Consider the following 27,317-nt stretch of genomic DNA (forward strand, 5'->3'; position numbering starts at 1 on the left):
TTGCACTATTGTTTTGCCCTTGATCTATTACAGAATAACAGATAAACAAAAAGAATAACCAACTGGGACTATGAAATGGCGCAGCGGCTTGCTTAATGTATGATACATTTTTTCCATCATTTGGCTTGGTTTGTGTTTATTTGTTTGACCGATGTGATTGGCTACAGCCCTCAAAACTTTCTAATAATCAAACTGGGAAAAAGTAGGTGCAACAACTGGTTTCAGGTTTTGCATGCTCTCCTCGTGCTTACATGGGTTTGTCCCACATGCCAATAATTAATTGGTTCCTGATGAAATTGACCCTCCTATGTGTGAATGCGATAGTCCCTTAGATTGTAAACTCCCCTAGAACTAATGGGATTGCTGAATAATATATATAAACCACATCACATACATATATAAAGGTGGTTATGTAGTAACACAGCAAAAGGATTTACCTGTCTAGATTAGTTAGACCTATGTGACCATGAGCAGTTGCAATGGGGTTTATATAAAAGAGAAGGTTTGTTTTCTACACCCTAATTAAATTAGAATTCACTTTCTAGAAAGAGAGAGGTATAATTACCTGGTTATACACTTGCTAAAATTAAAAGAGAGTAAAACCCCTCTCCATCTAATCACCCACCAATTATAAATACCACATTAATTAAAGATATCTGTATTATTCAGCTGTTCAGTTTCAAATGATTGTGAATAATTTCAATAAATATTTTAAAGAAAATATATTGTGATTCGTTATTACGTGATGGTGTTCAACACCAAAAGGTGAATACCCTGTTAGGTACTTTGTGCCTTTAAGTAATGATTATAAATTACTTACAAAATACTAAATTAAGTGATTAATTAATTAAAGTGCTAGTATCAATTTTATTCTGAATTCATGATTAGAATAACCAAAATAAAATGAAATAAAAAGTGCCTGCACAGATAAGGGTAATAAATTAGGTAGAAACAGAATTACCACAATTTAATTAAGAAAAGGTGACTAAATTCATTACAAACCAATTGCTGAACGTGAATAAATATCGATATAAAAGGGGGAAACCCCCACTAAAAATGGTAAATTGTAATTGGTCTACACACCTCAGCCGAGGCTGATGGGTGTTTGAAAGTGAAAAAATTAAATTAAAATTTTTAATATCAATTTGTCCAAATCGAGACCAGCATTGAAGAAAAAGAATGAAAATGAAAGAAGTGGAAAAGTCCCAAGATCTAACTGCCTATACATTTCTAAATTCTTGCAATGGGGTAAGAGGCAGTTGCAAAATGTGTAATTGTTAAGGTAGAACCCTTTCTTAGTACTTCATATATACACATTAGCCATTCCCACCACTAGCAGCCCAACAGAAGCTCACTACTGTGCTCCAATACTTGCCTTCTGCAATCTGCTCTGGGGACTGGAAGCTGGATCTGCATGAGATGAGAAAAAAAAAACACAGATGACCAAAGCTTTCATTTTGGGCACGTGTATACTATAAAGCAAAAACAGTGTTTGGTTGTGCCTTTAAGATCTGAAAAATGCATGCAAACAAACACAAGCAAAAATAAATGAAACTTCTTTAGATGCAAGAGCCACACTTAAGGACTGAGTTTTTAATATGAATAGCCTATACTTATAATTGTTTCGGCTGGGAGCATCCTACTTGCAAAACAATTAAATACATTTCATTTAAAAAAAATCACAAATTAGTTAGAACAAAAAATCTATTTATATATACACAATTATGTAAATTAAGCAAAAATCTATGTAAAGCAATATTAAAGGCTGCGAATGCCAAGCACAAAAAGCTTTATTCAATAGCCGTGCCAGTTTGCAACGAAAACAAAGCTTGAAGTGTCCACTTGAATCTGTCCTTATAGTTGGATGTTCAGGTGCCTACCTATCCATTTGCTTTCGCTCAGCTGATGTTACAGGCTGGGTTCTAAATCTTTCAGAGGTCTTTCTACTTTCACCAGGAGAGAAATAAAGTCTCGGCCTTCGAGGGCCTCTTTCCCGCTCAGTAGTAGTAGATAAAGCACCTGACGCAGGCATTTCAGCCTTAGGCTCACTTTGTAACCAGGAAATAGGTTATCGAGACAGAAAAAGACAAAGAAATATTGAAAATGGAGAGAGAAAGAGATCAAGAGTGAAAAAAAAAAAGAGAGAGAGAGAAAAGAAATCAGGAAAAGCACACTCAATACCACAGTCCTACTATCACACGGCATGCAAAAACAAAACAAAAAAGTGTAGGAACAACATGCCTGGTCAAATAGTTAGGTGCCATTTTTAGGAAATCGTGAAATCACCTACTACTTCAACCAAAATTCACTTGACAGTTTTGTGTTTGGTCAAGACGTGCAGGTGTCACAAACAGTACTATAAATTAAATTTTTTAAATAAATGTACAAAAGGGGACAAAAAGGAAAATTGAGAAATATCACCCACAGCTCAGAATTTTGTACGTGGCTGGCCGTCTCCAAGTATGCACTCCTAAGCTGGGCAACTGACACTTTGGTATTAACCAGCATGGCTTCTCCATTTGGAATTGCAACATGGTCTTCAGAAGGTAAAAACACCATCTCTTTCTGGACTTCAGAGTAGTCCTTTATCTTAAAGGCTTCCAGCTTTTGGGGGTTGGTGGTGTCAGACATTGAACGGGTTAGCATTTTATGCTTCATTGTAGAAACTTCCTTGGCATGTTCTTGGGGTCTGCCTGGATGTGATGTGCCACTGTGAAGGAACAAGACCTTTTCGCTTTTCCCAATATTTCCAGAGGTTTGAGTCCGAAGTGGGAAACTGTTTGACAAATGCAGGGCTTGATCCTTATACCCTGGCAAGGTCTCGCTTCTTTGCTTATTATATGTTGGCTTTTCTTCATACATACTGTGTGATTTGCCATTGCTGATCATCTGCTTGCGTGACTCAGTGATAATGTCCTGACCTTGAAATGCTTGGTGGGATTTTTCAATATAAATATCACTGGAAGCTCTGGGATTTTTTAAGGAGGTAGTGAAAGCCGACACCATGACACTATTTTCAGGTGCATGCGGTGCCACAATTTTTGGTGTATGAGCAACACTAGTAGGCTGGATGTTGCCATGAATGGGCTGGTGAACTACCGCTGGCTGTCTATAAACCCTATGAAAAGCAGAGGTTTCCGACTGGAAAGGAACATGATGGGCAGGCCCAGGAAGAAGTTTCCTTTGCGTTGAGCTCTCTGTGTCAGTGTTGGGAAATCCATGAATATGTTCTCTCCCCAGCCTCTCTCTAACTTTAACTCTTTAAAAAAGAAAATTAATTAGAATTCCAGGAGGATATAATTTTTGATGCTACACAAAATCATAATTAGTTTCCAAAAAAGGTAGCAAAACACTTCTTGTAAAGAAGCAGAGGGGGAGAATCATATTAGAAGCCTGGCAGATAAAGGTGTGCAGGTACTAAATTCCAAGTTACAAACCAATAAAACAGTTAAACAGTCCTCTTTATATGTCTGCCTTCCAAACAGACTTCGGGCCTTACATTTTGCGTTTCTATGCAAGTAGAAACAATGACACTATATTTTAATTTTCCCCATAATGTGAAGCCATACAAGGGCAATGAAAATATTATTTTGCCAACACAGAATAGATCAGCATCAAAGAGTCAAGGTATGGGAAGCAACACATAAGAACATAAGAAAAAACATAAGAAACTGGAGCATTAGGATGATTCTCAATGCGAACGTAAATATTTGAAAAAGGTTATACACATTTTGTATAATAGCATGTTACTAAAGGTTTCCTGAAAGAGAAAATAAGTTCTAGGTTCATTATTAGTATAATGTATGGAATGTAAAAGTCTTTAATGTGGAAAAACAAACCATTTTAAGCAAACAAAGAAGTGCAATGCTGATACAATTCATAGGACATGTGAGCTATTTTTAAATGTTGTTTAATCTCATCAAAACCACAGGATGGATCTTAATTCACAATAAATAAATTCAGCTTCAGACCAGCCAATTAAAATGTTGGTATTAGGGTTATGACACATGTAAAGGGCAGGCATTCGTTTTTGCAATGATAGCATTGAAAATGAACTCATTTGTAAGAACTGCAGAAAATTGCAGAGAAAGACAAGTCAAACCGGAATAATTTTTCCTAGAGAAATAGAATATGATTACTTTTCAAAAGAAAGTCTTTAAATGTGGCCAGGCGAACCTTGATAATGAAAGATAATTCGAAGCCACTTTCCATTATGCATTGAATCCACGTTTACAATGGTTTAAAAGTTATTTGTAAAGGTAACTGCTATTGACAACAGTGTTTATTTATTCCTTCCTCAGGTTTGGAGGTGTTTTAAAAGTCAGAACCAGCAAATGCAAAGAATAGAGGAAAACACAGGGAGATACGGTAATCAGTTGCAGTTACATTCAAAAATAACAATTGAAACCATTGAACATCTACAGTGGTGTGAAAAACTATTTGCCCCCTTCCTGATTTCTTATTCTTTTGCATGATTGTCACACTTAAATGTTTCTGCTCATCAAAAACCGTTAACTATTAGTCAAAGATAACATAATTGAACACAAAATGCAGTTTTTAAATGAAGGTTTACGTTATTAAGGGAGAAAAAAAACTCCAAATCTACATGGGCCTGTGTGAAAAAGTGATTGCCCCCCTTGTTAAAAAATAACTTAACTGTGGTTTATCACACCTGAGTTCAATTTCAAAAGTTATAAAGCCATTTCTAAAGCTTTGGGACTCCAGCGAACCACAGTGAGAGCCATTATCCACAAATGGCAAAAACATGGAACAGTGGTGAACCTTCCCAGGAGTGGCCGGCCGACCAAAATTACCCCAAGAGCGCAGAGACAACTCATCCGAGAGGCCACAAAAGACCCCAGGACAACATCTAAAGAACTGCAGGCCTCACTTGCCTCAATTAAGGTCAGTGTTCACGACTCCACCATAAGAAAGAGACTGGGCAAAAACGGCCTGCATGGCAGATTTCCAAGGCACAAACCACTTTTAAGCAAAAAGAACATTAAGGCTCGTCTCAATTTTGCTAAAAAACATCTCAATGATTGCCAAGACTTTTGGGAAAATACCTTGTGGACCGACGAGACAAAAGTTGAACTTTGCGCGTCCCGTTACATCTGGCGTAAAAGTAACACAGCATTTCAGAAAAAGAACATCATACCAACAGTAAAATATGGTGGTGGTAGTGTGATGGTCTGGGGTTGTTTTGCTGCTTCAGGACCTGGAAGATTTGCTGTGATAGATGGAACCATGAATTCTACTGTCTACCAAAAAATCCTGAAGGAGAATGTCCGGCCATCTGTTCGTCAACTCAAGCTGAAGCGATCTTGGGTGCTGCAGCAGGACAATGACCCAAAACACACCAGCAAATCCACCTCTGAATGGCTGAAGAAAAACAAAATGAAGACTTTGGAGTGGCCTAGTCAAAGTCCTGACCTGAATCCTATTGAGATGTTGTGGCATGACCTTAAAAAGGCGGTTCATGCTAGAAAACCCTCAAATAAAGCTGAATTACAACAATTCTGCAAAGATGAGTGGGCCAAAATTCCTCCAGAGCGCTGTAAAAGACTCGTTGCAAGTTATCGCAAACGCTTGATTGCAGTTATTGCTGCTAAGGGTGGCCCAACCAGTTATTTGGTTCAGGGGGCAATTACTTTTTCACACAGGTTTGGATTTCTTTTCTCCCTAAATAATAAAAACCCTCATTTAAAAACTGCATTTTGTGTTTACTTGTGTTATCTTTGATTAATAGTTAAATGTGTTTGATGATCAGAAACATTTTGTGTGACAAACATGCAAAAGAATAAGAAATCAGGAAGGGGGCAAATAGTTTTTCACACCACTGTATATTAGAATACTGCTTAGAAGGATATATTTTTTCAAGTATGCAAAAAACAAAACTATTTTCTGAGTGGACATCCATTTGAAGGCCAGAAATAAAGGAAATAAATACAAGTTGGACAAAGCAATTTAGAAATGGGGCTCATCCACTATAAATAAAAGTTGTCGCTAGGACCAATGGACGGCATGAAGGCTGCTCAGCTTTAACAAGGAGATAACTTTAGTGAATTAAAAATCATTTGCAATTCATACAAAAGTAAAAGGATTAGGTCACTAGGCATCAAGTGAATTAAAACATCTTCAGTATACAAGCAATAGACGCAATGAAAACTATGCCAATTAACGGCCATCTAATGTGAAGGGATGGTAGGTGGTGTTTCTCAGGCTTTTCTTCCACTCAATTTCCATGTGCTATTTATGAAAATTGCATTAATGTCTTTATTTGTTAGGGCAAAGTGAAATGGAAGCTTTCAAGCCTTGCGCGTTTCGTGTCCATCAGACACCGATAGGCTTATGATTATGCGTCTGATAGACACAAATGCGTAAGGCTTGAGATGATTTGTTTAAATAAAGATTTTTCTACTTTTTAACAAACAACTTTTGGTCTGATCTGCATGTGGTCTCCAGTGTGCCCTAAAACTTCTATTTCTCTTTGTACGGATTGATCGCTCCCCTGAGCCGAGGGCCTGGGGTAGGAGGACCTGGGCCAATGGATGTATTTACGCTTAGATATGTACTTTGGAATTTATTTATTAGGAAACCACTAGGAAAGTTCAGTGGTTCATACAAATAAGCAGTCAGGGTTGTGGAAAACAGGCTCAAACATACTTATAATATAATATATAATAGAATATGAAATAATGCCATTGAGAAGTACAGGCCAGGTAGTGAGCAGAAAATAGAAAACGGACTTCTAAAAAAAAAAAGTATCCAAATATTTTATAACTGGATTTGGTATAGATGTTCTCATGTTATATGAACATTAAGAGACCTTTAATTGAACTCATGGAATAATGGAAGAGGAATTGAGGAGGAATGGTGGACATGCAGGGAGAAAGTGAAGAAGATATGGAGATTGTGGAAGGATCAGGGACTATATGAAGAGGGAATGAAGATGAGTGAAATTTGGTGGAGAGGGGTGGAGTTTGTGGAGAAGGTATATTATGTGAGTTGTGAACCAGACACTACAACAAAGTCAAGTAACAGTAATTTCATTGCCTAGGTCCGTTGCACACTACTAACATTATTTCAGGTGGTGGTTGCTTAAAACAAAAGTGTAATCCTGTAAATATGCTACATTATCTGAGCCTTTCTAGTATAGCAGACAGTCCAATGTATTTACATCCCAACTACCAATGTTTTCCCATATTATACAGATAATATTTATAATCAAACTGGATTGAGAACTATGGTAGAGAAATAAAAAGTCAAGTGATTCCAAGATGAGTTACTCTATCCTGTAGGTACTCAGCTGGATACTGAGCATATTGGAACACGGCAACGTACTCCTGCATAGCAGGGCACCCACTTCAAAATGCTTCATCCTTGAACCATAAACGGGCAGATTTTTTTTATAAACAATAGTAGATGGAAGAGGCAAACATGCCTTTTGAACTTGAGCCTTCCTATAACAACCTGACAACATGGTTGACAAGGGCAAAGACACACGCTCAGATTCAGGGAGATTAATTGGCCAGCGACAAATCTCCTCTTCTTCGGGGCGACTAATCTCCCCGAACTGCCTCCAACCGGTTAGAATGTAAATCACCGGCGGGGTGGCAATCGGTGAGTTCCGTTTTCCGAACTTGCATCAGGAGGAAACTTTGTGTGACTTTGGAAATTGAAGCGCTCCGAGTGCCATCCAGCCGGCGATTTCGATTCTAGCCGGTGGGAGGTAGTTCAGGGAGATTAGTTGCCCCGAAGAAGAGGCGATTTATTGTCGGGCGACAATCTCTTCGAATATGAGCGTCTGTCTTTGCCCTAAGGCAGAACCTGCACTCCCTGGAGTAAGAACCACCTCAGCTGATAGGAAGGCCATGCTAGCTCAGCATTTATTGAGTACATTTAAAGAATGCAAGAACAGTGATTTTGTGGAGGAACAGCTGAATAAAAGGATATTGATTTAGTGTCCAACAGAAATGCCAACTGGACAGTTAGTTGTAAGTCTGTGATGGGGGGGGTGTAGACAAATGCAAATAAGCTGCTTATTCCAGAGGGAAAATCCAGCAAATATACAGACTGATCCTGCAGGATAGATCCCGCAATCCTTTTTCACATCACTAAAATTTCTTGGGTGGAAGTGGCTATGCCTGAAACTTGTGTTTCAAAATTTATGCTGCAAAACAAAAATCTGTGGGGCTCCATTATTTATATAGTAAGTGTCAGTAGGTAGCACTGCTGATTTTCAGTGCTGGGCTTCTAGGTTCAAAATCCTACCAGGGTACGAGTTGCAAGGTGTTCGTACGCTTGCTATCTGGGCTCCCTAAAAAATATACGTGTGAATGTGATAGGGCACAGGGACTAGAACTAATTTAATGTCTCCATAAATGTTACACAAATAAAATATAATATTAACAACTATAAAAACATATTGACCCCAGGCAACAAGGTCCATTTTGCTCTACTGTAACTTATCTCCTTTTTTCTCCTCCTACCCATAACTACTGCTCTATAGGAGCCTTCTATTCCTAGTTCCAGTTCCTAATAAAAGTCTGGAGGTTAGAAAAGGAGACCAGGAAACCAACAATATTTGTTATTGTTACAAGCAGAACTAATGCACAGGAGGAGTCTGTACTTTTGAAAGGAACCCCTTTAAACAGCCATTAATTACGAGTGGTTCAGTCCAGTGCAGTTAAGAGATTAGGGTTAAATTTGGGAACCAGCAACCAAGTGAAAATATGTGCAGTGGGGAAACAACAAGCCACAAGGTCTGTACCTGGACGGCCAGCTGATAAGAGACGCTGTGTCCCCATCTGAATCTTTTTGCAGAGACCACTCTGGTGCCTGTTTTCCTGTTCTGCCACACAAGAGATAGAACCTTAAAATTGGTCTAACGATTCCATCCACTCGCTAGCTAACATCCCAGCCAATATAAAGAACGTAGGCAGGAAACTGAGCATTATACAGCAGGTGTCCTTATCTGGAATATGGTATAGAGAAAAGGATTTGGCAGCTATTTAAAATAAATAACTCCCCTCATTTCCCTTTCTACCCCTAGAGATCTTAGGGGAAGAAAACAAGCTAGTCATTTATCACAAAAAGAGACAAGTGGAAGTAAACTAACAGAAAGAAAAACTGCAGAGAAATGCAGCCATGATGGGAGGTGAAAATTACCAAATGTTTTTATGCAATAACAAATATTACAGCTGTGTTTCTTGGTTATATTTAGCACTATATACAAGTAAGATATACAAATATATGAGTCCTAAGAGGTACACCCATTAGATTTCAAAATAAATTGATATTTATTGTTTCAAAGTTTTGGAAAGGTTTACAGATATGAGATCTATCATCTGGAATTCTAGGGATCTGGGGCTTTCTGTAATAAATAGCACAATACCTCAAGACAAAGCTTTCCAGCTAAAGGCCAGATGTGGTCCTCTAAAGGATTTTATGGAACCCAGTTTGCTCTAGGGCTCCACAGACTTCTAAGTAAGATATTGTAATTTTAACATAATCTTGCAATTAACGACAGGATGTGAGAATTAATTAGATCATTACACATGTAAAAAGCATTATTTCCTAAACCGTGGAGTTGGACCCCCAGGGAAATTGGGGCAGTGGAAGGCAGGGTTTCGCCTGAAGACCGCTAAGGATGGGAATTGAGAAGGATAGCTATTTGCTATCCTAGATAAACCTAAGCGAGAATTAATCGTCCCACTACATGTAATGAGTTGGACAGAACTGCACTAAGGCATTGGTTCTTAAAATGTGGAGCTGGTTAAAGGAGAATTCAACCTTTAATAAAAAAAAAACCCAACCCCCCTCCCTCCTCCCCCCAGCCTACCTGGCCTCGGAGTTCACGGCAGCCATCTTCTTCTTCTCCAGTAATCTTCGTGTCTTGACGGAAGTTTCGGCGCATGCGCAGTTGGGAGTAAATTTCCGGTCCCGAACCACTGTGTATTCGCCGAAAGTCACGTAAATTTCTGAAAACTTTTCGGAAACTTTCGTGACTTTCGGCGAATTAGTTTGGGACCGGAAACGTACTTCAACTGCGCATTTGCTGAAACTTCCGAAAAAGACTGAAGCATGCCGTGAACTCAGAGCCCAGAATCTGCATGGAGGGGTGAGTAAAAAATTAGGGGCATTTGCCCGGGGGGGGGGTCCACCCAGGGTAAGGACGGGGGTTTATTACAGGTTGAATTCTCCTTTAAGGATAGAAGGTTGTTAATTATTATGATTCATATCACATGTCAGGATAGATTCTGCATCAGAATTCATTAATAATCAGCCTTGTAGAATTGGTTATTATTACAGGAATCAGACCATGTGGCTGCAGGGGGGGCCAGGAGGTACAGGGGTCCCATAAATATTGGTACAACAGGTTAATCTCTAGACATTTTGGGGGCCTGAAAAATAATTTGCTGTGGGGCCCAGTAATAACTACTTACGCCACTTGCAGAGCATATTTACCTTATTTCACAAAATTTTAATTCACTCCGATCATGGCAATGGCAGCTCATATTCAGCTAATCAAAGGTTTATAAGATCCAAGGGGATTGATTCCTCATCAGATTAAACAAATACAATTTTGACTATATTTGTTAAATTATAAAAATAGTTACATGTTTATAAATGTTACAACATTGTTTTCTTTCGTGTCAGTCTTTAGCTATAGTTTCCATGCCAGAAAGCCCAATGAAAAGAAGTACAACTGGATGACAACTGTAAGTCACTATTTGAACTGGAGTTAACAACATCAGGGGCTGCCAAGAGCAGCTGCGCATTAGGTAATTGTGCTGTGCTCCCCAGACACTTTAATACTAGACAAACTATAAAATGTAACGTGAGCTGATCTAACACAAAGAAAACTGGGTAAGTTTCCTCACTTGGCTGGGGACAGTGATAGTCTATGGTCTACTTTCACTAAGTTTGAGCATATTTTTTGTATCAAATTTCTGAAAATAATAATACACAGGGGAGTGTCATTCTGCCATAACCCATTGCTCTTGCACGGACTGCAAATATCAGAGAATATCCATGCCCAACTGGAAACCCATGGGTTGGATGTGGCCCTCCAACAGAGAAAGCCTCACAAACAGATCTGTTAAGACATTAAAATAAATGTCAACTGCTACACTAGATTAATCTTCTTAACTTAGAATGAACCTGCTTTCTAGTTGTTGGGAGTCGCTGATCCCAGCAACCATATACAGACAGGTATGAAAGAAAAACAAACCATTTCAAAAGCCACATCTAAAATTCAAAAGAGCATACATGAATTCCACCGTGAACGGCACTGCCATGAACTTTCATTTAATGCCACGGTAAGTCAACATCAACCTGCCAACTATTAAAGGAAACAGGCTACATACAAGATATACACTTGCAGTTCTTTTATGTAATTGGCAAACCAATTGGCTCATTGGTCACCTGGTTACTATGGCCAAAATAGATTGGGACCTATTGGACGCTAGAGATCTATTTTTTTGAACTTCATAACTTTTACAGTGTACAAACTGGGCCTGGGTGGTTGGAGAAAAGGTTGACCTCAAAGAAAGGTGTTAAGAGGTAACATGAAACCCTCAGGGATTTCAAGTAACACAAATACACAGAACAATTACATACCACAATCCATCTTATTCACAGGGAGCTGCGGTGGTGTGAGGGGCCTGGTTTTTATAGAGGAGCGAAGCTTAGCAGGCGGTTATCTCATGTTTATTCCCACTGCTGTCAATGGCAATTAGTGTGACAAAACTATGTTTTCAACTGTACTCCTCCAGTAAAATATAACCCCACATGTGTTCACTCTGCCCTAAATGAGCATATAGTTAACACTATATCTGGCTCATTAGCCACCACTGAACCTTGAAATTGCCAGACCTATTAATCCAGAACTTGGTTAAGCCACTGACGTTCTTTCCAAGTCAGAAGAGCAAGATGAAAACCGAATTAGTAGACATCTAGTTTTCACCGCCTCATATGAGATATTTCCAAAAACAATTCCCCGTCTTTTATGATTTAGGTAACATGGCTTACCACAGTAAGGGCAGAGACACGTGGAGATTAGTTGCCGGCGACAAATCGATTCTTCTTCGGGCCACTAATCTCCCTGAAATGCCTTCCCGTCTGCTAGAATCTAAATAGCCAGCGGGATAGCACTCGGACCGCTTCGTTTTTCCAAAGTCGCCCGAAATTTCCTCGTGAGGCAACTTTGGAAAATGAAGTGCCATCCCGTCGACGATTTAGTTTCTAGCCGGCGGGAGGCATTGTCTGCCTGAATCTTCTCGCCTGTCTCTGCCCTAAAAAAAATATCCAACTCTATCATCCAATAAAGTTACAGCAAAATCTACATTCTCTCATTTCACTTTCTGGCCATGGGTATCTTAGCATAACCAGTTAATCAAATGTTAGGGAGGCAGCACTTAAGCTCAGAATGTCTTAAATTCAAGACAAGGAGCAGTCAAACACCATGTGTTGTTGGAGACACAGTAAGCAACATCATAAAGCGTCACAGAGACACTGAGCAGTGACATATCACTTTTAATGGTTTCACTCAGTTAATCTGGAAACGCAACATGAATTCCTTCCATGCTGACTGCAGAAGAAACTCAATCTCTCCTTTACAAGCCCCTGAGATCTACTCTGCTATCACGATCAGGCCGTCATACAAAGCATTTGAATTGATGGGGGGTTCTAAAGGTGGCCATAGACTTAACAATTACAATCTTTCTTGGAAAAGTTCTTTCCAAGAAAGATTGTTCGCTTCAATACACACAGAGTCCTGCGCGGGACCATTTTTGGAACCCGGACCCGCATTCTTACCCGCTTGGACTCGCTACCTGACCAGACCCGTAAGTAACTGATCCGCAACCTCGGACCTGCTGACCATCAAGAATCAGGAAGTGCTGTCGTTGTAAACTGGACGTGACATCATTGGAAGTAGGCGTGATCAGAAAAAAAGAGTAAAACAGGAAGTGTGGTCATTGTGAAACAGTCAAGTCAAGTGGATTTTATTGTCATTTCAGCCATATACAGTAAATATAGTATATAGTAGAAACAAAATGGCGTTTCTCCAGAACCCCCCGGTGCTATACAACAACTCTAGTACATGGTCATGCTGGGCAAAGTGGACATTTCAGTTCCTTATGAATATATTCAGTTCAGTCCTTGGGAGTTAAGATACCTGATGGCTTGTGGAAATAGACTTTCGCATTCTGGAAGTCAGCGCTCAAATACTGCTGTATCTTTTATAGGATGGCAAGAGGGTAAAGAGATCATGTGCAGGGTGGGTGCTATCCCTGACAATGCTGGTAGCCTTCTGGAGACAGCGGGTGTGGTACATATCCATAATGGCAGGAAGCGAGACCCCAATGATCTTTTCCACTGTCCTTACAACCCGCTGCAGGATCTTGCGATCTGATACAGAGCAGTTTCCATACCAGGTAGTGATGCAGCTGCATAAAATGCTTTCAATAGACCCTCTGTAGAAGATAGTGAGAATGGGTGGTGGAAGGTGGGCTTTTTTCAGCTTTCACAGAAAGTAGAGACGCTGCTGTGCTTTCTTCACTATAGAGCTGGTGTTGAAAGCACAGCAGCATCTCTACTTTCTGCGAAGTGACATCGGAAGTAAGCGTGCTCAGAAAAAGGAAGTAAAACAGGAAGTGCTGTCATTGTAAACCGGAAGTGACCTCATCAGAAGTAGGGGTGATCAGAAAAAAGGAGTAAAAATCGCTACTGAGAAGACCTGCGGCCCGACCCGCAAACCCGAAAAACCACCGGAACGCGTCTATACCCGTACCTCTACCCACAACCCGTAGGGTACCGCAGGTTTTTGCAGGTAACCCGTGGGTTTATTTCATACGATATTAACTGTGCGTCAATGGCCACCTTAAGGAGCATAACCTGTCATTTCTTCTCAAGTTCTCTTGGCAGAACTTGAGAAGAATCCAATTTAGCACATTCACTTGATAACAATTCCATATATGATTACCCCTTTCTAAACAGAGTTGGAGCAGTGGCCCCAGTGTTAATCCGCATTGATTCCGATCCAAGCTGATGGTGCTAAGCCATGTAAATATCTGAATCTCATCAGTAATTGTGTGCTATTATATTCCCATTAATCTGGTCACTGCCAGATGACCAGACATATAAGTCCAAAAACACAGGTTGTTGAAAATTTAGCAAGTGGCCTTTGCGATCAGTTTAATAAAATATTATTGTTTCTTAACATGAACTTTTGAAAGGCTTTCCATGCAGGCGCTCCAATGGAAATTACTAAAATCATTTTCCTGATGTGTGCCCTGTGTTTCTCACAGGCAGAAATGCAGGGAAAGAGGGAAAAAGAGCATCTGTTCTTAATTAAAATACCATATGACATCTACTTGCTAAATAGCAACATATGTTATTACACACTATAAGACAGGCATGCCAGAAAAATGAAGAGGAAAAACAAGATATGCTCCTAGATAATAAAAATGATGGGATATTGTAATAACTTTATTACAACTTCATTAATCAAGTGAGGATTTTATCCCCAGTGATCTTTAGTCTTAGTTTCATGTTAAAGGGGAACTCAGGCTTCCAAACCAAAATTTGATAAAGATGCCCACATAACACAGAAAGCCCTAATATACCCATCACAGTTACCTGTTTCTTCAAAAAGTATGAATAAATGCCATTTTCTAAGCTGCAATCCAGCTGTTCAGCAGTTCTTCTCTTTCTGCATCATTTGAAATCCTGGCAGGGAAGGAGGGACTAAAACACTGATGTTACAAATTGTAACAACTACTCCACAACTTACAGACAGCATGCAGGAACTACATAACCCACAATGCATTGCACTGTGATGTTCTGTTCCTTATAGAAATCACGTGTGCAGGGAATTATGGAGTTTAGAGGATGCAGGCTAAGGACAGATTGCTGTTGATACAAAGTAACAGTAGTCAGCCAGCTCAGCAAAGTAGTCAGACAGATCAGCAGGAGAGCAGGGGGCTAGGCTTAGGGAACTGTCAGAAACCATTAATAATCATGTCTGAATATGTTTTAAATGATGTATATTGCAAAGTTTCTGGAAATTATGTTTAGGTTATGTTTTTGTGGAGATCCCCTTTAAGAAGCTTTTGAACGTCTGCCTACAACTCCTTCAAGTTATTTTTGAGTCAAAATTATTTTTAATATAAGCTAAACATTAATGTTGTTTTTAAACCTGTATTGCAGAACCCAGGCACTATTTTAGGCACATGTACAATGTTCCATAACTTAGGGCATGATGACTGTAGGTTAATCATACCAAAATAGTGTTATAGCACTCACCCCTGATTTAGTATTAGGAGGGCATTAAAATTCAAGACTCCTCCCTCATAAATGGCTTTATACCACCTCCTTGGAGGGGTTGCCCCATGAACTGTAAGGATCTCTGTTGTATGGGGACATTGGCCAACTATATGAAGTATGGCACTGAACCTCTGGAGACATCCAAATAGTAAATATCAACAAAAGACTTGGCAATTGTTCGTCTCTTTGACGGAAAAATTTTGTTTGGGCACCTGTGAAAGCATCTGAACATCGGACAGGGTTTACAGCTGAATCGCCGGATAGCGGTAGATTTCTATTGTGTATAGCTAATAAATGTCCAGCTGAGGCACTTACTCATGTATGCCACTGGAATTGTTTCTCCAGTAACACTAGATTGTTTAGAGGAAAATGGTGGGCTCACAAAAGACATATACCAGTCACAGGGCAGTAGGACTACATGACAGCGTGGCTGAACCCAAGTTTAGTCTATCACACCGAGCTTTCTTGAGGGTTTAGAGAGCAATGGCAGATAGCTTTCCTATTCATAATTAGTAGTCCATTTATTTATGGAAATGAAACACTCTAAAAACTATCCCAAATAAAAAGTTAAATAAAGTACATTATTTTATAAGAAAGAACCTACCCCAGGAGAGGGAGTAAGTACACTTTAAAATCTAGAATACGGATGTAGACTTGGACATCATTTACAACCTTGGAATACACAATTCCCACTTTCAAATGAGTATTGAATAATAATTCTCAAACCCTGAAAGGTTTGGACAATGATTTACCGCTCAAGCAAAACGACTGCAAAGCTGGATGGAGCTAATGTTCTCAAGGATCCAACTTATTTTTAACAAACTGACCCATAATAAAAGAGGTCAACCTTTCCACTAGATAAAAAAGCTGCTACACATACATTTTCAAGAAAGAAAATTAAGCATGTCCTGCAATGAAGAAGTTGTAAACGAGGTAAATGAACATGAGAAACCTTCTAAAAAAAGAAAGATGCTTGTGTTTTCCTCCAAAGCTTTAATGAAAGAGCCTGTGGGAAACCATTGGTTATGTGGGAGCTTAAGATCATAGTGAGCTGCTTACCCTAGTCTGGAGTCCGTAAGCTGTAGTTGTTCAGATGGAGGAGAGGAGGAAAGCTGAAGTGATTTCTCCGACGCACGGCGAGGGAACTTTGGAGACCTGGGTGCTTCCCCAACTGTTATAGCTTGCCCCATGGACGAAAAGGTAGATCCATCCAACTCCGATATTCCTCGATATTGGTTATTATTATTTTCCACATTTTTGAGGGCATCTCTCTCGGACACATTCTCGTTAATGTCACGATGTTTGGATTCATACATTCGGAACCTGCGAGGCTCCTTAATCTCTTGCCGATATAAATAATCCGAGCTATTCTCTTTAACTTCATCTTCCTCTAACACAGATTTCTTTTCAGAGTTCTCGCTGTCTTTTCTTACTCTTGTGTACCTTGACTGGTATTCGGAATCTGCCTCAGAGTCGAAAGGGACACCGTATCTTTCTGCCAACTGGCGCCTTCTCTCCGCCTTGTATCGAGCTATCCTTTCTGCTTTTGATTCTGTTTCATCTAGCTCCATTTGGCCAGACACAGAAGAAGATTCAACCTTTGGCTGAAAGCGGCTTTGCCATTTAGAATGTGTTTCTATTGATGACTCCGAGGCAGTATCTTCATTAGTATGACCTGTTGTAGAAAGGCAATACTTATAACAAGCAGCATTGAGGGCCATCATTACAATTCCTACCTTGGCTTGGAGGGATCACAAAGTGGGGAAAATTTAATGGAAACCTAGGTCTAGTTACAAAGGCCTCCAACATTGTGGATAAATGTAACTGAAAAAGTAAAATACTCAAATACTTTCCATCAATAACTCAAATTGTAAAATTAGAAAGGGGTTGGCTTTTGTAGGACTTCAGCTATTGCAGAACTACAACTTAAGCCCTTTTTCACATTCACTTGATAATTCCATATATGATTTTTATTCAGTCTCATTCAAACTGTGTTTTTTAAACACAGCAATACAACAAATCTATACTTGGATCTACTGCAAAGAGCACCTGTGTTTTATTGTACCTCTGGATGATTCTGTTTTTCGGACGATGATAGAATTTTGAAAAGGATTGGGTATTCCAGAAATTCCCAGATGCCATGCTAAGCACATAAAAAAAACCTGACTCTCAAGATCTTTATCATTTATATGTATTGGACCAGCCAATGTAAACAAATGAAAATGGCGTCTGCAAGATGAGGAAAGTTATCAATGAGCCTGGAGTCATTACACTGGCTTTAAGACTCGGACTGAATACAGTCTACAGTCAGCAGCTTTAACCTCAGTGCAATTCAACCTCAGATGTCAATATACAGTGGTGTGAAAAACTATTTGCCCCCTTCCTGATTTCTTATTCTTTTGCATGTTTGTCACACTTAAATGTTTCTGTTCATCAAAAACCGTTAACTATTAGTCAAAGATAACATAATTGAACACAAAATGCAGTTTTTAAATGAAGGTTTACGTTATTAAGGGAGAAAAAAAACTCCAAATCTACATGGGCCTGTGTGAAAAAGTGATTGCCCCCCTTGTTAAAAAATAACTTAACTGTGGTTTATCACACCTGAGTTCAATTTCAAAGGTTATAAAGCCATTTCTAAAGCTTTGGGACTCCAGCGAACCACAGTGAGAGCCATTATCCACAAATGGCAAAAACATGGAACAGTGGTGAACCTTCCCAGGAGTGGCCGGCCGACCAAAATTACCCCAAGAGCGCAGAGACAACTCATCTGAGAGGCCACAAAAGACCCCAGGACAACATCTAAAGAACTGCAGGCCTCACTTGTCTCAATTAAGGTCAGTGTTCACGACTCCACCATAAGAAAGAGACTGGGCAAAAACGGCCTGCATGGCACATTTCCAAGGCGCAAACCACTTTTAAGCAAAAAGAACATTAAGGCTTGTCTCAATTTTGCTAAAAAAACATCTCAATGATTGCCAAGACTTTTGGGAAAATACCTTGTGGACCGACGAGACAAAAGTTGAACTTTTTGGAAGGTGCGCGTCCCGTTACATCTGGCGTAAAAGTAACACAGCATTTCAGAAAAAGAACATCATACCAACAGTAAAATATGGTGGTGGTAGTGTGATGGTCTGGGGTTGTTTTGCTGCTTCAGGACCTGGAAGACTTGCTGTGATAGATGGAACCATGAATTCTACTGTCTACCAAAAAATCCTGAAGGAGAATGTCCGGCCATCTGTTCGTCAACTCAAGCTGAAGCGATCTTGGGTGCTGCAGCAGGACAATGACCCAAAACACACCAGCAAATCCACCTCTGAATGGCTGAAGAAAAACAAAATGAAGACTTTGGAGTGGCCTAGTCAAAGTCCTGACCTGAATCCTATTGAGATGTTGTGGCATGACCTTAAAAAGGCGGTTCATGCTAGAAAACCCTCAAATAAAGCTGAATTACAACAATTCTGCAAAGATGAGTGGGCCAAAATTCCTCCAGAGCGCTGTAAAAGACTCGTTGCAAGTTATCGCAAACGCTTGATTGCAGTTATTGCTGCTAAGGGTGGCCCAACCAGTTATTAGGTTCAGGGGGCTATTACTTTTTCACACAGGTTTGGATTTCTTTTCTCCCTAAATAATAAAAACCCTCATTTAAAAACTGCATTTTGTGTTTACTTGTGTTTACTTTAGTTATCTTTGACTAATTAAGTTAAATGTGTTTGATGATCAGAAACATTTTGTGTGACAAACATGCAAAAGAATAAGAAATCAGGAAGGGGGCAAATAGTTTTTCACACCACTGTATTCAGAAACAAGGTGCCATGAATGTGGTACTAAGGACTATTTAATTGTAAATACCCATGGCGTGAAACAACTCTGAGGGAAACCAGATATTCCCTGTGGTTATGTGCAATGTTTAACCTGATCAATCCAATCCATGGATAAAATAAAAGTGTACACTGAAACACCTTACCTATATGTGGATTATATGCATCTGTTGCGCGCATATACCGCGGCGTATCTTCTTCCAATAAACGTGTTTGTAGCATAATCGGCTGCGGGTCATTATCAATTCCTTCCAAGCGTCTAGCTATTCTTTCTTTTCTGCCATTTGCAGGAAACAATAATTATTATTTGGACATCTTAGAAATATTAATGTACATATACATAGCACAGACTTCAGATTGACATAGACACACACTATTATTTGCTTTATGCAATGTTCTAACCTGATACAAAGTATGATGTTTGCAGAAACTTTGATGAAAGTGTATCTATGACATTAGAAAATGATGATATAGCAAGGCAAGCATAGGGTTCTTGTGAGCCCCAAACCAGCAAGTTATAGTTGTATATGGAGTTCAGCAAGCTGCATGCTGGTGGTATATAACCTAACGGCACTACAAGCTGCAGGAACACACACAACCTGCAGGAGAACACCAACCTACCTTTTCATCTCTGAAATAGATCTCCTGCTTGGCTCAAAGAGTTTCCTTAGTTCTGAAACTAGAAAGAATGAGAGGGAAAGGGTGAGTTGAACAGATGGAAGAGAGATAACGGTCGGTGGACTTGTAAAATGCTCAGCTGTCAGCAGACTGTTATTGTATTGCTGATGGAGAGTTTCTATATACATTACATACACGGGTGCAACACGTGTTATTTATACAGCTGCCGGTGGGTGTAAAGCAGGGACAGCCAATGTGAACTGCCATGGAGGCAGCTGGCTAGGCTTCTTTGGGACTGGAGTTCAGGTAACAGCTGAGAGACTTCCCCTTGGGGAGATCATTTATTTTAGTGTATATATACTGGCCACACACTGTGTAACATTCGAGAGCTACAGTACGTACACTAGGCAGTGGAAAAATGCCCTACAGCCTGGTATTTCCTTAGTGTTTTGGAGCCTACACCTTGTGCCCCGTTCCTGTTCCAGAGAAGAATCTGTAGGGTGCTATGGACATTCTGTTCTTTACCCCTGCATAAAACCTCTGTAAGACCCCTCAAAGAATACATGCAACTGCCTGCTAAAGACAACTCTATAGGAAGCCAACTTGTGACATGAAAAATAAAAATATACAGACTTTACCTATTTCTACCCAAGGGCCTTATAAAATGGAATATTATATTATCTTCATCAGCAGAACATATGTCTATATAAAAGCAAATAAAAATATATTGCTAAGAGTCCAATGTTCCCCTCAGATCTGCAATGCTTATCTGGAATAGCAAGTGGCCTACGATGCCAGACAGTTTCCATTGCCCAGAACAAAAACACCGGCATCACCTTCTTTATGCAAGAGCCAGTGTGAGCAAATGATCCGGCCCTGGATGAGATTCATCAGGTTTTCCATGGCTACATTTTTCCATAAATACCATCACCACAGTAACAGCATAGCATGGCTCTAATGAAATGAACTCTCTGAGCTGCCAAGAATACCATACATTGGAACATTGGACTGCAGCCTTTTATTTAAAAACAATAATTTGTTATGATTCAGGGTATAGAAAAGGTTTCTACAACTACAGGTCTTTGGGGGTCTATTCACAGGAAACTGTCCTGGGCCCCTCACAGGTATGGTAGGGAAAGCAGGTGCCTATAGTAACAGTGGGACAATAGTCTCTGGGAAGGGAGTGTGACTGTGGGATAGCAGGTATAGTAGGGAGAGATGGTGCCTATAGTAACAGTGGTATAATAGTCTCTGGGAAGGGAGTGTGACTGTGGGATAGCAGGTATAGTAGGGAGAGATGGTGCCTATAGTAACAGTGGATAATAGTCTCTGGGAAGGGAGTGTGACTGTGGGATAGCAGGTATAGTAGGGAGAGATGGTGTCTATAGTAACAGTGGGATAATAGTCTCTGGGAAGGGAGTGTGACTGTGGGATAGCAGGTATAGTAGGGAGAGATGGTGCCTATAGTAACAGTGGGCATAATAGTCTCTGGGAAGGGAGTGTGACTGTGGGATAGCAGGTATAGTAGGAAGAGATGGTGCCTATAGTAACAGTGGGATAATAGTCTCTGGGAAGGGAGTGTGACCCTGGGATAGCAGGTATAGTAGGGAGAGATTGTGCCTATAGTAACAGTGGGGTAATAGTCTCTGGGAAGGGACTGTGACTGTGGGATAGCAGGTATAGTAGGGAGAGATGGTGTCTATAGTAACAGTGGGATAATAGTCTCTGGGAAGGGACTGTGACTGTGGGATAGCAGGTATAGTAGGGAGAGATGGTGTCTATAGTAACAGTGGATAATAGTCTCTGGGAAGGGAGTGTGACTGTGGGATAGCAGGTATAGTAGGGAGAGATGGTGCCTATAGTAGCAGTGGGGATAATAGTTTCTTGGAAGGAGTTGTGGCTATGGGAAAACAGGTATAGTAGAGAGACACAAAGTCTGTTGTAGTAGTGTGGATAAAATTACATTACACATTTACATTCTGCATTAATATCATTAGATGCAAATATTTGATTTAAATGTCCTACCTTTTGGAAGCACAGCTAACAGATGGGCATCAGTTTCCCTGGAGATGTTTGAATAATCCCCAGTAACTTCAATAACAAAACTCTTCTGAAAACTGTCAGGAAAAAAATTTCTTTTTTTTAAAGGGGTTGTGATGCCAAAAATATTTTCCCCTAACTTACAAAAATATATTACTAAGCAGCTTTCCAATATATCTGAACAACAACATTTCAAGGGTCTTTGGAGATATTTCATGTATTTGAAACGAAAAGCAGTATTTTCCCGTTCCTTTTCTGCACTGCTGGTTCTGCCTCTTGAAAAAACAGACGTAGTCAGTCTACAGCATTCTTCTTCACGGGTCTGGTAATTAGCTGGCTCAGCCACATGGTTATGGTAGTCAAATTACAGGGCATTTAATCCAGGATTCCTGTATTCCCAGGATAACCGCCTACTGCAGGGTCTATTTGTGGGCGAATTAAAGGAAGATAATTCATAACTCCATAATATATATTTCCCTTTAAAAATAAAAGCTATTCCTTATACAGGTATGGGACCTGTTCTCCAGAATGCTTGGGACCTGGGGTTTTCCGGATCTTCATACCTTAAGTCTACTAGAAAATCATGTGAACATTAAATAAACCCAATAGTTCTGCCTCCAATAAGGATTCATTATATCTTAGTTTGGATCAAGTACAAGTTTTGTAATAACAGAGAAAAAGGAAATCATTTTTAAACATTTGAATTATTTATGGGAATAATTCGAAGCTTTCTGTATAATGGGTTTTGGGATCATAGGTTTCTGGTAGGGTTGCACCAAATCCACTATTTTGGATTCGGCCAAACCCCTGAATCCTTTGGGTCGGAAGGGTAAAGTATTTTTTACTTCCTTGTTTTTTGACAAAAAGTCACGAGATTTCCCTCCCCATTAGGATTTGGTTCCGCTGGGCAGAAGGATTCAGCCGAATCCTGCTGAAAAAGGCTGAATGCTAGCCGAATCCCGAGCCGAATCATGGATTCGATGCATCCCTCGTTTCTGGATAACGGAAAAAAAGGCTTGCACCAAAAAAATCTAGAAAAAAAATAAACAGCAGGTAGATACAGATGTTCCTGCATAATCCCATAGGCTGTAACTGCTAGAACAGCGGCCCCCAACCTTTTTTTGGCCTGGGGACCGGTGTACAGTCAAATTTTTTTGCAAGGACCAGGGGGGTTGGGATGGGTTGGCAGGGGCCGGCATCAAATTCGGGGGCGCGTTAATTGGTCTTAATAAAGATTTTGCAATTTTAAAGATTAATTAGTCTTGGTGGGTTTTTTTTCAATGTATACTAGTGAATTTTTAAAAAAATATTTTTGATGTTACTGGTCTTTTAATCCTTATTGGAAGCAAAACCAGTCTATTGGGTTTATTTAATGTTCCATGATATTGTAGTAAACTTATAAAGATCCAAATAACAGCATTACAAATCCATTATCTGGATAGCAGGTCCCGAGCATTCTGGATAGCAGGTTCCGAGCATTCTGGATAGCAGGTCTCATACTTGTATCTGTCTGTCCCCATTCTATTCTCTGCCCTGCATGTTCTGCCTTTGAATCAATGTAGCACATCTGATTAAAGGACAACTATGCCCAAAAATATTGTTATTCCAAAGGGAGATGCTGGCTAACGGAGTAGGAAAAAGGGGTAAAACAATAGTAAAAATATTTCCCATCATGTGCTATGCAATGGTATTTCTCTCCCAGTGTGGGAGACCATTCAGGGGCAAACACACAAAATGAGCAAGTATCCCGGCTCACTCATATGCACACCAGACAATTTCCACATCATACACATGGTTATAGTGAGATGGCCACCTAGACTGGGAGTAGGTTCCGGGTGTGAGAGGCACAGCAAATGGTGGAAGTATTGTCTGAAAAACACTATTGGCTTTGTTAGCCTGCACTTCCATGGGGGAAACATTATTTTGGTGATCGGTACCCTGCAAGTCTGATTTCTTTACATTGTTTCAACAGACAGAATCAGCAGTGCAGAAAGGCACAGACAAACGCTGCTTTCAATTACATTTGCAAATAACTTTAAAACCATTGAATATCCTTAATGGAAATATATTGGTAGGTTTCATAGAATTAAATTTTTAAACAAAAGGTTTATAAATGACGGGCAGCGCAACGGTTAATTTAGAAATTTCCCCTTTTTTCTATACATTTTTGACATGGGAGTGGCCAAGAGGCCGGCAATCTTCAGGCTTTCCTCTGTGGCAAAAGGGAAATCTCCCAATGGTTTCTTGGCAGCGAGCGGACAATGAAAGTTGCAGAGATAAGTGATTCTGGGCTGAAGTGGGCTGAAGGAATGCGTGTTGGCGGGAGATGAAACCCAATCAAATACCCCTTTTGCTTCGGAAAGGAAACAGCTTTGGCCAGCGTTCCTGATTCATTCGGGGCTCTCCTGACCACACGCATTCTTAACTGCTTTCAGCAAATCGTTACTTAGTCATCAAAATATAAATCATTCTTACAAATGAAATGTGAGCAAGAATATCACCATAATCAAGTTGCTGGCTTAAAGGAGAAGGAAAGGTGTTTTTGCCAAACTTTTAAGCACCTCCAAGTGATTCTATTTACTTACCTGACAACCAGGGCCGGTGCTCCTACCAGGAGAAATCTGCACCAGCCCAGGGTTCTTCCGGCGAGCACCACACTCTACTTACTCTTCTTTCTTCAAATTTCCCGGGGCAGACACACTCACAGTAGGATGAAATAGCTGTTTTTTTTGTTAAGTTCTCTACTGCACATGTTCAGCCACGAGAAGAAAGAAGAAGCCTGAAGAGAATCAGTCCATGGTGCTCACTGGAACAACCCAGGGCCGTGCAGTTTTTTGCTGATAGGAGCACCTGCCCGGGGTGTCAGGTATGTAAATAGAATCACTTGGAGGTGCCTAAAGTTTTTGCACCCTCAAGTAGAAAGTGCCTTTCCTTCTCTTTAAAGGATAAGGAAAGCTACTGAAGTAGGTTATTGCCAATTGATTAGCCACAATAGTGCAAGCTATAACACTATCTTTATTCTGCAGAATGCTTTACTATACCCGAGTAAACAGCTCTATAATCTCTCTCAGTTTGTTTAGGCTAGCAGCTGCCATATTGGCTTGGTGTGACATCACTTCCTGCCCGAGTCTCTCCCTGCTCACTCATAGCACTGGGCTCAGATTACAGCAGGGAGGGGAGGGGGGGAGCGGAGAAAGGGGAGAGGGAGAGAGGAGCAAACTGAGCATGCTCAAGCCCTAGCCCTGGAGGTTTATGCTGAAAACAAGAAGTCTGATACAGAAGCCCATGTGTACACAATAGAAGTAAAGAAATGTGGTGTTTCTTTTGACAGATGACTCAGAGCAGCATTACTTTGAAAGTTTACTGGTGTATTTATATAGACCTTTCTGATAAAGCCTACTTAATTTTAGCCTTTCCTTCGCCTTTAATGCCTGCCCATCTAGCTACGGAACAGTCTGCAGTCAGAACAAGCACAGCCTACACCTGTACTTCCAGCAAAGGGGGATAGCAGATATATCCCCCGGTAATCGCCAGGTGCTCCCACAAGAGTTAATACACATTGCTACCTGCACTTCTGCTGAAGGATTCAGCAGCACTTTGAGATTTGGAAGGGATCCATTAAAGACGTGCGCATAAAAAACAACCCATACAGCTTATTGGGGCCAAAAAAAATCTAAAACTGTGCCATCTGTATTAGTATTGGCTTTTGCATAGGATGAATAAAAACAGCCCTTCTTTGTAAAAAGGAATTGCAGTCTGAGTCAGCAGTAATTCTTGTATCTCTGGGTGTCTTTTTAAGGGGATTCTGCCATGATTTTAATGGCATAGTTTTTACTTTAAATTACGCTGTTTACACTGCAAAATAATTCATGTAAAATGAAATTCCTAACCCAACATGTGGTGTGAAGGCAGCCATCTCAGGTCATTTTGCCTGGTCCCTGCAGCCCTATGCATGGCTAAAAATCCCCATCCTCCGCTACCTTGTGGTCAGATCTGCCTGCAGATGCAACTAAAGTTCAAAAAACGCAGTTCAACCTGGGCTTTGGTATCAGACTACCTTCTCTCAGCATAAACCTCCAGGGCTAGGGCTTGAGCATGCTCAGTTTGCTCCTCTCCCCTCCCTGCTGTAATCTGATCCCAGAGCTGTGAGTGAGCAGGGAGAGACTCAGACAGGAAGTGATGTTATAGCAAGATAAAATGGCAGCTGCTATCCTAAACAGAGTTTCTAGGGCCGTTTACACGGGTATGGTAAAGCATTCTACAGAATAAATATAGCATTCTAGCTTGCACTATTGCGGTTAATCTATTGGCAATAAACTGCCTTGGTAGCTTCCCTTCTCCTTTAACAAAAACTGACGAAAACAAACTCATTACACTGAAGAAAAATGGAAGGCAAGCAGATTTTACCTTGGCTGCTTTCTCTGGGGAAGACGTGACGTTCGGTGTTGAAATGCACCTTCTCGATCAAATCCTAAAAACAAAATAAATGGCATTTATTTCACAGGCTTTTCACAAATGCATTTTTCCACTTAAAACATACAAAGAATTTCTCACGTTAACTTAATACGTGTGAAGTTAAGTATTGGGGATGCCCAACCAGAGGCATTCCAGATGTTCAAGGACTTGAACTCTGCACCACCACCAGCTGATGGCTGCATGCTCAGAGACAACTGGAGGTCCAAAAGTACAAAGTCACTTGTTTCAGCTAAGGGAAGATTTAAAGTTTGCTATTAACATTTTACTTTACTGTATTATTAGGCTGGTGGGGGACTATTAGCTGATAGAATAATAATTGGAAAAAAAAAATCTAAGTACGTGTCGGAGCTGAACACGGAAACGTGTGCAGGGAGCTATTTAAAGTGGATTAGAGAAACAAGACTAAATGATTATGTCACTGCTCTCAATTAGATGTTGCATAAAGAACACTGAATCCTGGGAGGCCACATGCCAGATACATGAGTACACGGACGTATTGCATTCATTTAGCTAATCTGGTAGGCAATTATCTTCGGTATACAGCAACTGTGCTTATATAAAAAGAAAATCTGGCTGCCGTCTTCAGTTACCTATGTACGGAGCCGACTACCAGGAACATGGCATAGTTTACGGAGGCCCTGAAAACCAATACTTTGTACCTGAACTGGGATCACGTTTGTGTATGCATGTAACATACTCCTATAACATTGATTGTTTCTTGGGTCAACAATTGAGGTCAGATTCACACAGTCACACTTATTTATGGCATATATATGGATTTTTTGGGGACACATCTATTCCCTGCATATGATCATTTAGACAGACGAACAGTTGTCATTTCCAAGATATATGCCATCTTAGATTAAAAAAAACCAAATAAAAAAAAAAAACAGTCACCTAGAGGCAGACGTGATATACCAGCAAAGGTTATGCTGATGCCCAGTAGAAGCCAACAGAGAAATGCCCACATACAGTTCCATAAAATTATTCTTCAAGGTGCTTCATATTAATCAGATTTGTGATTGCTAG

At 40.2% G+C, this 27,317-nt stretch overlaps 1 protein-coding gene across 10 annotated transcripts in view; it reads right to left on the reverse strand.

Moving 5' to 3' along the window:
* Positions 1 to 27,317, reverse strand: part of LOC108719847 (supervillin) — a 123,641-nt gene that overhangs the window by 72,289 nt on the left and 24,035 nt on the right. For 6 of the 10 annotated variants that reach the window (XM_041567390.1, XM_041567391.1, XM_041567384.1 and 3 more), the window contains exons 2-10: positions 26,220 to 26,283; positions 21,798 to 21,889; positions 19,776 to 19,833; positions 19,301 to 19,431; positions 16,393 to 17,008; positions 8,774 to 8,854; positions 2,426 to 3,259; positions 1,881 to 2,048; positions 1,376 to 1,410 (exon numbers count right to left, since the gene is read on the reverse strand). In XM_041567390.1, coding sequence (XP_041423324.1) covers positions 1,376 to 1,410; positions 1,881 to 2,048; positions 2,426 to 3,259; positions 8,774 to 8,854; positions 16,393 to 17,008; positions 19,301 to 19,431; positions 19,776 to 19,783 — 1,873 coding nt within the window. In that variant the 5' untranslated portion in view covers positions 19,784 to 19,833; positions 21,798 to 21,889; positions 26,220 to 26,283. The remainder of the gene's footprint in view (positions 1 to 1,375; positions 1,411 to 1,880; positions 2,049 to 2,425; positions 3,260 to 8,773; positions 8,855 to 16,392; positions 17,009 to 19,300; positions 19,432 to 19,775; positions 19,834 to 21,797; positions 21,890 to 26,219; positions 26,284 to 27,317) is intronic. The other 4 variants (XM_041567392.1, XM_041567393.1, XM_041567386.1 and 1 more) reach the window with 3 other exon arrangements.

This window comes from Xenopus laevis, chromosome 6S, assembly GCF_017654675.1.
Source record: "Xenopus laevis strain J_2021 chromosome 6S, Xenopus_laevis_v10.1, whole genome shotgun sequence".
NCBI lineage: Eukaryota > Metazoa > Chordata > Amphibia > Anura > Pipidae > Xenopus > Xenopus laevis.